The sequence below is a fragment of the Tetrao urogallus genome (genome assembly GCF_951394365.1).
Source record: "Tetrao urogallus genome assembly, chromosome: 1".
Taxonomy (NCBI): Eukaryota; Metazoa; Chordata; class Aves; order Galliformes; family Phasianidae; genus Tetrao; species Tetrao urogallus.
The window spans coordinates 117,022,454-117,037,215 of NC_136813.1; the positions used below are offsets into that span (position 1 = coordinate 117,022,454).

General features: G+C 45.9%; 1 protein-coding gene across 1 annotated transcript in view; it reads right to left on the minus strand.

Annotated features, from left to right (window-relative positions):
* Window positions 1–269: 269 nt before the first annotated feature.
* Window positions 270–14,762, minus strand: part of EPHA1 (EPH receptor A1) — a gene marked incomplete at both ends in the record, with an annotated part of 30,370 nt that continues 15,877 nt past the window's right edge. Inside the window, 15 exons of the mRNA XM_079541361.1 lie at window positions 270–348; window positions 1,236–1,391; window positions 1,703–1,896; window positions 2,364–2,513; window positions 3,191–3,400; window positions 3,928–3,989; window positions 4,440–4,625; window positions 4,728–4,850; window positions 5,112–5,167; window positions 5,840–5,936; window positions 6,507–6,666; window positions 6,768–6,892; window positions 8,105–8,437; window positions 8,631–8,786; window positions 13,529–13,919. Of these exons, the coding sequence (XP_079397487.1) occupies window positions 270–348; window positions 1,236–1,391; window positions 1,703–1,896; window positions 2,364–2,513; window positions 3,191–3,400; window positions 3,928–3,989; window positions 4,440–4,625; window positions 4,728–4,850; window positions 5,112–5,167; window positions 5,840–5,936; window positions 6,507–6,666; window positions 6,768–6,892; window positions 8,105–8,437; window positions 8,631–8,786; window positions 13,529–13,919 (2,478 nt within the window). The remainder of the gene's footprint in view (window positions 349–1,235; window positions 1,392–1,702; window positions 1,897–2,363; window positions 2,514–3,190; window positions 3,401–3,927; window positions 3,990–4,439; window positions 4,626–4,727; window positions 4,851–5,111; window positions 5,168–5,839; window positions 5,937–6,506; window positions 6,667–6,767; window positions 6,893–8,104; window positions 8,438–8,630; window positions 8,787–13,528; window positions 13,920–14,762) is intronic.

Below are 14,762 nucleotides of genomic sequence, written 5' to 3' on the forward strand. Positions count from 1 at the left end.
ACTACAGGGATTATTCTGTGCTGCACTGAACTAATAGTAGAAGACAGGATTGAGAACAGATTCTAAGACCAGTGTTCTGAAAAGTACTGCTGGCTGAAGCAAGGGGAAACAGAAATGAGAGCAGGTGGTGTTGCCTCATAAGTCTTTTTAGTCCTGGTTGTTTGGCTTTTCTTGTCCCAGTCACTCATTTGGAAGCAATTGCCATAGGAATGATTCCAAGTGATATCTGGTAAGACAGCATTTGGCAAGCTTGAGAGAGCAACAACTGGTCACTCCTTAAAGCCTTGGATGCTGCACAGAATCCTCTTCTGGTGGCCTGGAAGTGACACTCCCATCTGTTTCAAGTCCCTGAAGGAAATGGGAAGAGAAAGGAAAAAATGAATTGCTATTCTTGTGCCTTGCAGAGTAGGATGTGCTTAAGGGCAGAAACAGTTATTAAGCATTAGTTCAGAAAGCTTCCTTTCCCTCAGTACCTCCTGCTACCCCTTTTTCTCTAGAGGGAAGAAACATCCAGGCGCTACTTCCCTTTCCTGCCTACCCCTTCCCATACAGTCAACTGGATTCTCCCCACCTTGTGACTAGGCTTATGCTCCTATAAAATTAGTACTGCATCTATGCCCTCTTCTGATATGGGCCGTGTCTCAACTCTTTAGTAGAGTCCCTGGACTGCACCTGTCCATTTGTTTTATGTAACTACTCTGGTTATACTTGGTCGCATGCTCCCAATCCTACAGCAGAAAATGTCTGCACTGGTAAAGCATTTGGCCTTAGATCTTCTAAAGGGCCCAGAAGAACTTGGTTCTAGGACAGAACTGTGCCTAGCTGATACAGAGAGAAAGTCACTAGCTGTCGACTTCGAGCAAGAAAATTCTCTAATCAAGTCATATGAGACTGGAGAAATGGTCAGGTTAGGGAATTATTTGATGTCTCTTCTCGCTCTCTTGTGTCTGATAGGAGTTCAGAGCAGCTCAGGCCCCCAGTAGGTCTCAGGCATGGACAGTGAGGGAAACAGTCTCACTCTGTGTGTGACCTACCTTTCAGAACACAACTACGTGCACCGGGATCTGTGACTACTCACTCCCTTACAGGGCAATAGGCTTTTCCACTTCCATTTACCCACATAAGGAAGGATGAAGAAGCCTTACAAGTAAATGTGATTTCCTGTTCAGATAGCAGGATTGATACTATTTTCAAAATAGCCTGGTGTGTCCCGTGGAAACTTAGCCTGTCCTTACTCAGCAGTGAGGTCCAGAATTGACTCCATGGTGTCAAGGCCCGCAGTGCGAAAGTTGGAGATATAACGCTTCATGCGAATGGATTCCAGCCACTCGGGAATAGATCGATAGGGGATACCATCAGATCCGCTGCAGCTCGGGAGCCGGAGCGTTACCCTAAAAGCAGGTGAAACCCTGGTTTAGCCAGGCAAATACCTTAAGTGGTCAGTACTATGAGACAGTAGCTTGATAGAGAAAACTCTCTACCAGGGCTAGGTTGCTAATCTGCTCTCTGCAGCGAGATCAGACTGCCCAGAGCCATGGCTAGGCCTTATGTCACCGTGAGAGAAAGATTACTACCTTCTGCTCACAGAACATCCAACGTGTCTCTTGCCAGACTGCACTGCTAACATCAGCTCTCCTCCTGTTTGAACAGGAGGCAAAAATCTCCCAGTTAATCTCTCCTCCTCCGACGCCAGTCTGTTTACCTGGGATCAAAGTCTGCAACAGACCGGAGGAGATGGGGACTTGAGCTGAAGTGTTGCAGCTGTGCCCGAATCTCCTGGAAATGAGGCCTCCTCATTCGATCGTGTGACCAGCAGCTCTTCATTAGCTCATAGAGGATGGATGGGCAGTCCACAGGTGGGGGGAGCCGGTACCCGTCCTCTAAGCTTCTCATCACCTGCACAGAGAACAGATAAAACTCTGTCCAGGTGTAAAAGAAGGACCAGAGACCTCCAGGGGGCTGGGAGCAGACAGTTCACCATTATGCAGTGTGATGCAAGGGAAGGGGTTGAAGCAGGTTACGTATGTATAACGTAGGGTTTGGTCAGCAAAGGATAAGAAAACATAATGGATGTCAAAACGTGAAGTGAGATACACATCTGGTTTCAGTCTTTTATTAGCTTAGCTCCATTTGTGATTCAGGGCACACATTCCTTACAAGTGAGACAAAAGGATTCTGTTATTGCTCAAGTCAAAGTTTGGCCACGTTGATTTTTAGCAGAGGAGAGAGTAGTTATGCGTTCAGATGAATGGCAAAATTGCACGTAGAAGAAGAACAAGTAAGGTCTATATTCTTTAAATAATAACCTTAAATAATTCCTTAAGTATAACCTTAAACTGGCATGAGAGCTCAAGGTATATTACCTCCTGATTGGTCATATTCCCATACGGCTTGTCACCAAATGACAGCACCTCCCACATGACAATTCCAAAGCTCCAGACATCACTGGCTGAGGTGAAAATCCGATGAGCAATGGCCTCTGGGGCTGTCCATCGGATTGGAATCTTACCACCCTGTAAAAGAGAAAAGACATAGTGTACACAGTTTGTATCATGGAGTTATGCTTCTCCAGTGCTTTCATGCAAACAGCTCACAAACTACTTCTTAGACTGGGCCATCTTCTCTTAAAGTGATGTGTAATCTACTCTGGGGAAATCTGTCAAAAAGATAGAAATAATCTAGTAAAGTGAATGAGTTTAAGCCTCCTGTTCAATTGAATTCAAAACCACAAAACCACTGCTGTGGTGTAAGATAATGATGCCAGTAACAGACCTACTTTCAATGAAACATGGTATTAGAATCACTGGAGCTTTCTTTGAAAGGGACCTGTACATCTCCTTACTCCAAATTCCTGCTCACAGCAGGGCTGTCTTCAAGGCTACATGTTATTAACCAAATCCAAAATATCTGACATCTTATTTTGCTTCATTTCAAAAACTACATTTCCTGTACTTATTCTCTTAGCAAACAAAATCAACATGGACTCAATAGAAAAGCACCACTTTCCATCACATAATGACTTGCAATTTTATAATGGGGTTTCTTAAGAGATTTTTTCCTCCAAATTCTCCATGTTTCATATTACAAAAAAAATTCTGCCATTCTTACCCAGCAGAAGCCTGATCTCCCAAGAGTGCAGCTCACTTACAAGACTGAGACCTTATCTCTCCAGAGACTGCTTTTGCATTACCTTGGTTTCATATGTTCCCTCTGCATCATTCTCCAATATTCGGGAAAGACCAAAGTCAGACACCTTGCATTGAAGGCTGCGTGTTACCAGGATGTTGCGAGCAGCCAGATCCCGGTGCACGTAGTTGTGTTCTGAAAGGTAGGTCATGCCGGAGGCTATTCCCTGCAGCATGTTCACAAGCTGCACAGGGCTAAATTTTTCCTCATTCTCCTGCATGCAAGAAGTGAGAGAAGACCCTGGTCAAGTCATAGAATCATAGAATTGTAGAATCATAGAATCATAGAATGGCCTGGGTTGGAAGGGATCTCAAGGACCATCAAGCTCCAGCCCCCTGCCGCATGCAGGACTGCCAACTTCCACATCTGATATTAGACTAGGCTGCCCAGGACCCCATCCAAAGTAACATCACTCTGCTGATTTCTAGATACTGACTTTATCAACTTGCAAAGATTGTAGTGGTAACAAGCAAAAGCGGGTGCTGTAGCCCAAAGGACCCCACAGGTTCACACCAAGGTATTGGTGGTAGTCTCCAGAGTCATCATTAGGCACCTGCATTTTAATTGCCAAAGACAGCACTCTGGATACTGAGCTTCTTCAGCTGCTGAGACTGGAAATGTTAGTGAGCAAAAATTATGTGGATGTCTAGGTCTTATTTCTAGTCTTCTCTTAGGGTCCTAAAACCAGGTCAAGTGCAAGTTTTAGCAGTACTCAAGCTATTATAGATTAAGGTCTCTCACCCGGAGGAAGGTATCCAGTGCTCCATTCTCCATATACTCAGTGATGATCATCATTGGCCTTCCTTGAGGAAAACATGAAAGTGTCACCCTTTCGCAGTTCTCCTTTGCAATCTGTGTTTCAATGCTCTCCATACTCCCCCAAAACAGAGAACCATACCTAACCTCAACCACCATTCCTGCTCCACTGGCATAGCTAGATGGATGTCCCTCCCCTTAGAACTCCTGCAGTGATTTTGTATTTCTCCTTGTGTCACACACATAACCTTCCACCATCCCTTACACTATTCCAACCTCATATCCACTCACCAACCCAAGAAGACCTTTACTAACACTACCTCATGACCTTTCTGGAAATCCATAACTCTCCTCCCTTCCTCATTGCTCGCCTTTATGCTAACATAACAATGTATATTTTCCCAACATAGCCTCCCTGACATAATCTCTTCTTAAGAATGTTCCTAGGAATGTGCCACTTTCTACTGTAATTCCAGGAACATTTCCCACATTCTTACTTTTGGTGACAACTCCTTCCAGATGTACGATGTTTGGGTGATTGAACTGCCCCATAATTGTTGCCTCACGCAGGAAGTTCCACCATTGTGAGTCTGAATATGTTGACTTGAGGGTTTTGATGGCAACTACAATACGCTCTTTCCCTGGGAGCCGCAGAGACCCACGATAGACCTCCCCAAACTCCCCTGAGGACAAACAGAAATCATAGGTCACAGATGAGCTCAAGAGTTGCAAGTGAACAGCAGCATGAGAGAACTGAAAGATGAAGAGAAGACTAACAAACTCACCTTCCCCAATCACATTCTCCATAGTGACACAAGAGACATCCAGTTCCTTAATGAACTCCAGAACCCCTCTACTGGGGTCATCATATGGTTGCAGGTCCACATAGGGCTTCAACCAGACCTTCTCTAAGGTAAAGGGAAACAAAAGGGCTAATTAACCTGTCAGCACCTTGGACAAGTTAGGTAGGGCAAAGATACAGAAGCAGAGACGAATCCAGAGGTTTCCAACAAGAGAAGTACACAAATATACCAAACGTACACTGAAAATACTGCAATTCTAGAAACAGACATATTGCATCAGAAAAACCATGCTCTTGTGATATTTGAAACTCCAATTCTTTTAATTCCTTCCAATCTATTCTAGGTTCTTCCCTGGTTCCAACTCACCTCGATCAAAGCCTGAAGTACTGTAATCAGGCCGTGCCTGTCTGCGGTGAGTCTTCCTGAAACACAAGAAGTCATGAAACTTGAATGGTTAACAGATAGCAAAAGAAAAGCAAGTCTTCTAGGGACTATGCCCTAGTTGGTCAGGCATAGATCTCTGGGTAGTGCAGAGTTCTGTCTTGCAGCTGGCAAGAAAATGCAGTATCTCCTGTACATTTAGAAATGGAGCTTTGTTTCCATACAGGTAGTTTTGTTCTATCCTTGATGAATTACAGATTAATTTCCATTTATTTCATACTTTCTGTACATTTTCAATACAATGACTGATCTAAAACAAACAGTAGAAGCTTTGTAGACACTTAAAGAGGAAGCAGAACTTTATATCTGGGTAGGTGACCATTAAGGTATTGTTACATGGAGAATTGTTTGAAATGACTGGATTTATCTATTCTCTTAATTGAATGGCAGCTTTAAAAACTGTAGTACCATAACAATATTTTTATTTATTTGGCATGATAACAGTATGATATGGATTTTTGTTTTTTCAACCCCTCCAAAATTGCTGATTACTGAGAATCAGTCCATCTTATTGCAACATGCTGATCTTCCTCTTTCAATTCTAACTAACTTGTCCAACTTCCTCTGAGAGATCAGTTTCTCCCTTCTTAACTTTGTCTTAAGCTCCCATAGCCTATACTAAACCTTTTTCAACTTCAAAAATCAACACTTACTTTCGTCGAAAGAACAGAATTCCCAGAAGCAGGCCAATAAATAGCAGAACTCCAAAGACAATAGATGCTACAACTCCACCAGACAGAGCTCCTGTGTCTGCAGAGACAAAGAGAATGGCCATGTCATTTAAAAGACCAAGAATTATTTGTCAGGAACATAGCAAGCAGCTTCCACCAGTTATCAGTATTAGGTGAATTATGGTGATTTGTCTTCCAGGCAGCAGAGTGACCAGATGTGAATCCTACAGTACTGTTCTTTCATTTAGACTCCGTTGTGCTTTTATGATTTTTGTTATCGGTATTCCACATCATAACATCATGCAGTGCATTGGTAGTACAGAATCAAAGTATCTCTCAGGAGAACTAAATGAACGGATAGTAACTAATTTATCAGTACAACATACAAACCTGAGATCAATAGTTCTGAAAGGGAAAGTAAAATTGAATATGGGAAAGCATGAAAGATAATTGACTCCGTGTTCAGGACTTTTGTGTACATAATAAGGCTTTGTCACCAAGGCCTGGCCCTGATGACAAGGAATGCAGGAGTGTGATTCCTCTGCCTTTCAGTTGGTGGAACACAAAAAGAGACGAATGTACTATATGCATGTACTATCTGATGGAGAAGCAAGTTTCTCACTAACGACATACGATAATTGTATTTTACCTGGTGGAAGGGTGCGGAATTCCTGCTCCTGGGAGTAGGGCCCAGGCCCAAGGGGTGTGATGGATCTCACACGAAGCAGATAGGTTGTGTCTGGCTGAAGGTCTGTCAGAGTGACATTTGGCTCAAGAAGGTGCTTCACTGTGTAACGTGCCTCCTCTCCCTGCAGAAATCAAACAAGGCCAAATTACTAAAACATAGTACAAAAAGGACATTTTCATAACTTTAGGTGAAAGAGGGAAGAACAGATGAGGCAGATCTCACCTTCTCAAAGAACATGACCTCATACTCCACCGAGGTCCGGCTGCGCTGCCGTGGGGCAAGCCAAGAAACTGACAGACTACTGTCATCTCTCTGTGTCAGAATAAACTGGGATACTGTCACTGGAGCTGCCGGTGGAAAATGAAGAACATCAGTATGAAATACAAACAATGCAAAATAAGCCCTCTCTCCATCCAAGGCACTATCTTTCCCTCTCTGGTCATACTGTGCAACTAGAAAATGACTCTCATTACCACTGCCACACCTTTCTCTTCTACAGTGAAAAGAAAATGAGGTCTCCAGTTGTAATTAGTTTGCTGGAATAGCTTACCTCCCCAGCAGTATCTCCCCCAACAGAAGAATTATGTATCTTTCATCCTCAAAACAAAATCAGTGATTCAAGAAATTACATTTAACACAGCACTGTACTGAAAGTGTTCAATTTGAAACCAAAATGTTAGGATTTTCTATTCCAACGACAGTAATACCACTAGCCTATGTGATTCATGAATGCAACTACATTTCATAAGTGTACTGTGAAATGTCATGCTCTAAATCTCTCAGGGACCACAGATGCGTAATATTCATTAATAAAATTATTATTTTTAACAGTTTGCAGTTTGAAGTATCAAAACTGGTTCTCTCCTTGTCCTTCATCAACAGGAAGTGGTGAGATAAGTCAAAGCAGCTCTACTTTCCAAACTCAGAACTATACTGCCTCTGTACAGCAACAGGAAGAAGAGAGAGGAAGTTGTATTTTGTCACTAAATCAGAACTGAGGAAAGTACTAGGGGCTGTTGAGAACTGTAATGTCACTTGTCTATAATCACGTTTCACAGCACTCTGAAAAGTATTCACAGGACAACCAAATTAGACAACTTGAAGCCAAACTACAAACATATGCATGAAGGAGAACTAGAATGTTTTTAACATCTTTATTTCTCCACACTTTCAAAGTTTGCCTTTTCAGTTACATCCGGATTTCTGTTGTGTTTGATTTTTTGCAATATCTGAGTAATGTCATAGGCTCCATTCTTCCTGTCACACACGTAACAGTATTTTGGTTGGACTACAGCAGTGTGTCACAGAAAAGGCTTCAACCTCCCCAGATCTGTTAAGTCTTTGGTGGATTCATAGCTCTTACTGGGTAATGTTTACTGCTGCTTTGATATGCAAGAAATATGACTGAGGGACTTCACATGACAGAGGCAAGAGGTAACTTATCATACCCTACCAATACATGTAGCAGACAGAAGGAGAAGATGGAGAATGCTTAAACATTCACAGAGATTCCTCTTCCTTTTTCTGGTGAGCAGGAAAAATTCTCTGGTTCTGCTAACCTGCATGTCCAACTGCAACCCAGACAGCTGGAGCAGTTCTCTGTGGAGCAGGTCCCATTCCTGAGACACCGTTATGGGCTTCCACAGCAAATGTGTAGTTGGTGTAAGCTTCTAGGCCATCCACATCCACAGCAGTTTTGGTGAGTCCTGAAGCACTCGGGGAGAATACAACACCAGGCTCACATGGATCACATGACTGGAAATGACAGCGCTGACAGAAGACTGTGTAAGTTAGATCCTTTCGCCCACCGTGGTCACTGGGTGGCTGCCACCACAGACTGAGCTGTGTGCCAATAAGGGAGAAGCTGACATTGCGGGGAGCTGAGGGAGGACCTACAAGAAACATGAAAGAAAGTATTTGATCCAGTTGATAATACCCAAAGTAAGGAGGCAGTTTCCCATCTGCTGGTACATTTTGAATTATGCCCTCTGTTCCCCCCAGTCTCTCTCTCTGATCTCTCATCCCTATTTTCAAGCACTCCATTTTCTCCTGTCTCTTAGTTCTTTCTCTCCAGCCACAACTCACGGGTGCAAGCAATGTTTTGGCCTTCTGAAGGTGCCCGATAGAAGCCGGCATTGCAGGAACAAGATTTAGCCCCTAACTCATTGGACAAGCTGTTTGGGGGGCACTTCAGGCAGCGTTTAGTCTCCAGAGAGTGACGGTAGAATCCTCGCTGGCAGGCTGTGAAGAGATAAGTTAACATAAGTTTAACAGTATCGACCAACTTTTTACACAAGCAGATAGTGGCAGGACAAGATGGGGTAGTATTATACTAAAAGAGGGGAGATTTAGATTATATATTAGGAGGACCACTCAGAGTGGTGAGGCACTGCCACAGGCTCCAGAGATCAGCTGTGGATGCCCCATCCCTGGAGGCGTTCCAGGCCAGGTTGGATGGGGCCCTGGGCAGCCTGACCCAGTGGGTAGCCCTCTGGGATTGGAACTAGACTATTGCTAAGGTCCCTTTCAATCCAAGATTCTTTGGTTCTATGATTCTATGAAACAATTGGCCAGTTTCATTCAGTTTCTTGAACACTCCTTTTACATGCCTGCTTTTCTTCAATTCTTTTAGTTCACAGAAATATTTGGGTTGGAAGGGATCCTTGAAGGTCACATATATCAATTGTCTTCTCAGGGCACACAGAGAAGAGATGCAAACTCAAAGTGGGATCAATGTTATGAAAGGTTTTGTAGACCAAAGAAGTGGAATCTCCAGAACGTTGCATGAGAAAAAGAACTCAGCCAGGCTATAATTACGGGTTCCAAGTCCTTGTACTCCTCATACTCTACTGCTTGCCAACTTCACACGAGATAGCTAGTGGGCTATTTAGCAGAAACATCTTTACAACTGTTGTACCAGAATATCTTCTAGCAGGGCCGCAATGAATATCTAGATAATTACCAGTTTGCCTAAAGCAGTGAATGTGGTTGGCTAGGAAGCTAACATGGAATACAAGAGAACATGTGTCATAGGTTTCCTGTTTCCAGTCCTATAAAAATGCACAGCCAAATCATTCTCTAGCTGTAACATCTGACACTGTCTTTGCTGCATTAAAGCATGTCTCTCTTCTTTCCAACCTCAGAAAATAACAGAACCACCCACTACAGTTTTTATCATTTTTAGCTACTGTCATTAAACTATGTGATCAATGGAGATCATTCTCCCCCTCAGCGCTGGTGAGGCCTCACCTGGAGTACTTTGTCCAGTTCTGAGCTCCCCAGTGACACAGAGCTCCTGGACTGAGTCCAGCAAAGGCCTATTAAAACAAGGGAGTGGAACATTTCTCATATGAGGAAAGGCTGAGGTAAATGGGCCTGTTCATCCTGGAGAAGGAAAGGCTTAATGTTAAGGTGACTGAATAGTGTAACATTTCCCAAAGAGGTTGTGTAGTATCCTTCTCCTGAGATATTCAAGATCTATCTGGACACAATCCTGGGTACTATGTTCCAAGGGATGCTCCTTGAGCAGGGAGGTTGGAAAGGACCTTCGGATATCATCTAGTCCAACCTCCCTGCTCAAGCAGTGAGGCTGCACTGAGAAGGAACATCTGGGTGAAGGGAGAAACCTGGGAGGGGGTAGGGAAGGCACCAGTCTGCCTGATCAAGTCCCATCACCTTAGGCTACGTCAATGCTAAAAACCAAGCGGGCCAGGTGCTTGCAGACTGGAGCGATGGCACACAGCTGCCTGTAGCACGATCGGTAGTACATCAGTATGCCTCCAGGTGGCCAAGGCTCGGGCCCGAGCATGTCTGGAGGGTCAGGACAGCAGGGGGCAGCTCCCCGCGGGCGGTACGAATGAGGCCATAGAGTTTCGGGCAATTAAGCCCGAACAAGTCCAGGCCAGACCAGACCGGCGCCCCGGAAAGCGGCATCCACAGCATAGCCCCGCAGCCACGATCGAGTCCGAGGGGGGAGCGGCCCTGGCGCCTTAGGACGGAGCCCCCGGCTCAGCTATCACGACCTGCCTGGAGCACTCTCCGCCGCTTCATGCATGAGGTGCTGCGGCGCCGGCGCCTGGCGCCTCGGCTTCCTCGCTACAGCGACTGGGGCCCACGCACCCCCTGCCACCATGCCAGGAGCGGCCGGCAGGTGGCGGCACAGTGCCGGGGAGCTGCCCCAAAACTCCGGGCCGGGGCCGGCGGACAACCGGCGGCCCCACTCAGAGACTCCATGCCAGCCCCGCCTTGGAGGCGGTGCGAAGCCTATCCCGGAGCGCCCGGCTGGGCAGGGGTGGGTATGGCAGGCTCTGCCATGTGAATGGGTGAGTGGGCGCTGCCCCGCGGCAGCTGGCCGGCAGCCACGTTGCCGTTGCTGCCCGTGAGGTGTTTTAGCCCGCGCGCTGCCACCTGCAGTTGCCTGTGGCGCAGCCGCTCTGGGCTCACTTGGCAGAAACAGGGCGGTCTCTGCCTTGGCTCCCCCAGGCTGAGCGAGGCGATGAGGAGCGCTAGCCATAGAATCGCTGAACCACAGAACAATCCGGATTTGGAAGGCACCGACAAGGAGCACTGAATCCATATTCTGGCCCCACACAGCAGCTCCCTAAACTCAAACCCTGTGTCTGCAAGCATTATCCAAACACTCCTTGAACTCCAACAGCTTGGGGCCGTGACCATTGCACTGGACAGCCTTTTCACCCTCTACTGAAGAACCTCTTCCCATCACCTAACCTGGCTCTCCCATGATGTGGCTCCATGCCATTCCCTGGGGTCCTGTCACTAGAGATCAGAGGTCAGCAGCTGCCTCTGCTGGAAGTCAGCTCCACTCCACTCTCTCTCTCATTCCTTGGCACTTGGCTTCATGGGTCCTTTGGCATCCACTCCAGACCCAGCTCCAGGCAACAAGATGCAAAAAACAAGCCTGAGAAAGGGCGAGATTAGTGCTGCTCAACCAAGCACCAGAGAAAAGCAGTGGTCTAACTCTTCCCTACCAGTATTCCTGTCCTGAAACTGCCAGCAAGCATCAGGCTCCCTTCAGGCACCAGAGTAATGCTGACATGGAGCTCAGCATCAGTAACGCACTCACCCATCACCCTGCAGAGCCCATCAAGAAACCAGAATATAATCCAGAGGCACCGCCAGCCTCTTGGGTTCACAGTAAATGACTTAATTGAAGATGTTAATCATGGAAGTCTAGGCTTATTGACAGCAAGGTATGCAATGCTGTGAGAGGTTGAGATGTAATGTTTTGGGCAGGAACCACTTTTCTGGGATGATGGGATGGCTGAGCTCTGTACAGCTGGAAATTAACCAAGAGGTTGAATGAACTAGTTCAAAACCAGGTCTTCTGGCTTTCTGTTGCCACCTGTCCTGTACTAGAGATCAGATTCTCCTCCCTGTTATGAGGCAAGGATCATAGACTAGCTGTTTTTGTTTTTTGTTTATTGGGTTTTTTTTTAATTCTCTTCTTGCTTAAGGCAAAAATCAGGACTAGAAATCTCTGCCTGAAAGTCTTCTTCCTCCATTCTGTCACCATGTTCACGTTTGAAGGGGAAGAGAGCAAAAGTAGAAGCCCTTACCTCAGTGCTCATCCTGATATGGGCTGTTCCCAGTCCTTTGCACAACATCTTTATAAAGAGAAAGGAACATAAGATGTCCCCCAAAAGGCAACCTTCACCATCTCCTCTAATGCTCAAATAACACACTGCTCTTGGGGCATGAAGTTACCTCTCCCTGTCCCTGCAAGGTTCTCGCTTCACTTTTCCTCCTGGGAGATTTCCCTATTCTCTACAGGTCATACAAAAGACACTGAAGTTACAGCTGCGCTTAGGCAGAGTAGGATGAAAGCACAGACAAAAAATGAACCTGTGCAGTGATAGCAGCCAGGGCCTGTCCAGACATGACAGCTTCCCTGCCCCTTCCCAGGGGAGTGCTCTCAGGAGGGCGGGGAGAGCTCTTGTAGTACCTAAGTGGAAAAACTGGCTGGGCTGTATAAGAGAGGGGTTTTCTGGAGAAGGGGAAGGATGTTGGGTTTCAACCTTTGCTAGCTCTCCAAGCAAAGTGAGTGGCAAAAAGTGAGGATTCAAAGGGGCACCAAATCCTTGCTGTGAAACGAGGGCAGAACAGAGCAGAAAGACAGGTCGCTCTGCTGATCCTGGAAGCAATGCATGGATTCCTTTTCCTGTTTTCTGAACTGTCTCAGCTTTATGCTCCATGGCTTTGAAGACAACAACAGAGATGTGTTTTTATCTCCTTCTCTGCATTAACACATATTTCCCAAACCACAGTATGTATGCTCTCCCCTGACATACACATGTAGTTGCCATAAGAACCTGGATCCTGTCCCCTCAGTGACAAAGGGAGCCCTGCCCTGCGTGCTCCAAGAGCCCTGTCTCACTCTGTCATTCCATTACCATAGTGATCCCTATGGCTGCTAATTGCTCTTCCTCAGAAATGAACCAGGTACAGATGGTATTATGCAATGTGCTTTATACAATTTCCCATGGCAGAAGAGCCATCCCAGTCCAAGCAGAAGAGAGCATAAAGGAGAAATCAGCCCCACTTTGGCTCTCAGCTTTCTAGTCACAGGACAAGCACTGTTCCATGCATCTGATCCATCAGCCTGAAAGAACAAGGCTTCCATTTAAGGCTTGGGAACCAGTTGTGGAGTGAGTCAGTGTCAATCACACAGTTACAGCTTGCAGAAACTAACTCTAAAGCTGAAGGCTCCTGGATGAAGCCCAAGAGGGAGTGGAGAGGAGTTTGCAAGTCTTACACTTGACACATAAGGAGAAAATCACGATTGGAAAAGAAGCTACACAAGGGAGAAAAGGCATAAGAAATGCCTGGCAGGCACAGAGGGCAGGCAAGAGAGAGGTAGGACACACTAACTCCCCTACACTCACTTTGTGCTTACAGATACTCTGATCTCCAACTCCCTGGAATCTCTCCCATGGCCTACAGCCACTGTCTGTCTGTATACTCACCTACGCAGCTCCCATCGACTTCCTCAAACCCCACAACACAAAGGCATCGGCCCATTGGTACCAGCCACTCCCCATCTGTGCTGCAGTGCATCCTTGGGGGAGAGCCCGTTTCTTCAGCTGCATTTTCCACGCAGACACCAGGCACTTCTGTGAGCCCCTCCAAACCTGCTAGTGTCTCTGGAAAACGGGCAAGGCCTCGTACTGCCTCTGGGCAAGTCTTGTAATACACTCGGACAGACACCATTGCTACACAAGCCCCAGAGTTCTGGAAAGCTAAGTAGAAGCCCCGACGAGACAGCTTCCCAATGGGGCACACTTCTGTGTTCAGCTGCATGGCACCAGATTCGATGTCTCTGTTTGTGAAACTCCGATCTGCTGCCACAGTGTTGAGCTAAGCAAAAGAGAAAAAGACAACAGCTTAACATCCGAGCAGGCAGCAGCTCTGAGATACCTATGCCTGTCAAACATATTTTATGCTAAGGACTTTCTCAGACATGGTTGACTGTTGCTAATCTCAGTGCACTGCATGCTTTCTTTGCTCTTGGAGGAAGTGTTAATGACTGGTTGCCACTATCTCTTGCTTCCATACTTTTCACCATTTCCTTTCAACTCATTTGCAGTAATTTGCTGTCTTACAGAGTACACTGTGTTCTGGATCTGTGATCTTGGATGTCTGTAGGAACTACCCCTACTAGAAATTAACAAATCAGGAGCAAATCTCTCCTGTGATAATTTTTGTTTGCAAATCAATATACAAGAAAATCACAGCAGCACTTAGGGATGTGTTTTTGAAGTTGACCAGTGAATTACAGCTGTTTCCAAACTGCACTTGATGCAGATCAGAGCTTCTACTCAAGCTGCTCATCATGCAGTATTCAGTACTCTTAAGCACTGAAAACACTTGGATGAAAAAATGCTTCCACACTTTTACTTTCCACTTCCTCACCAACAAAACAATGAGACTGGGAGAGAAACATTTTCTATGGGTAGATGGGAAAGGCCTCCATGACAAGATGTGATACAGAAAAGCTGGACTGCAGGTGGGGTGGTCTTTTTTCCTGGAGACCTTGAAAAACAATCCTCTCCACTGTAGGCCCCTCCCTATTACTGAACAGCACCTGCTCCAGGTAGCTAGATGGTCAATTAAAGAATCTGCAGAGCAGCTGCTCCTGGTGGTGGGATCATAAAGCAGATTTAGGAGTTGTGGAGGTGTCAACAGATATGTGCAGTAGGC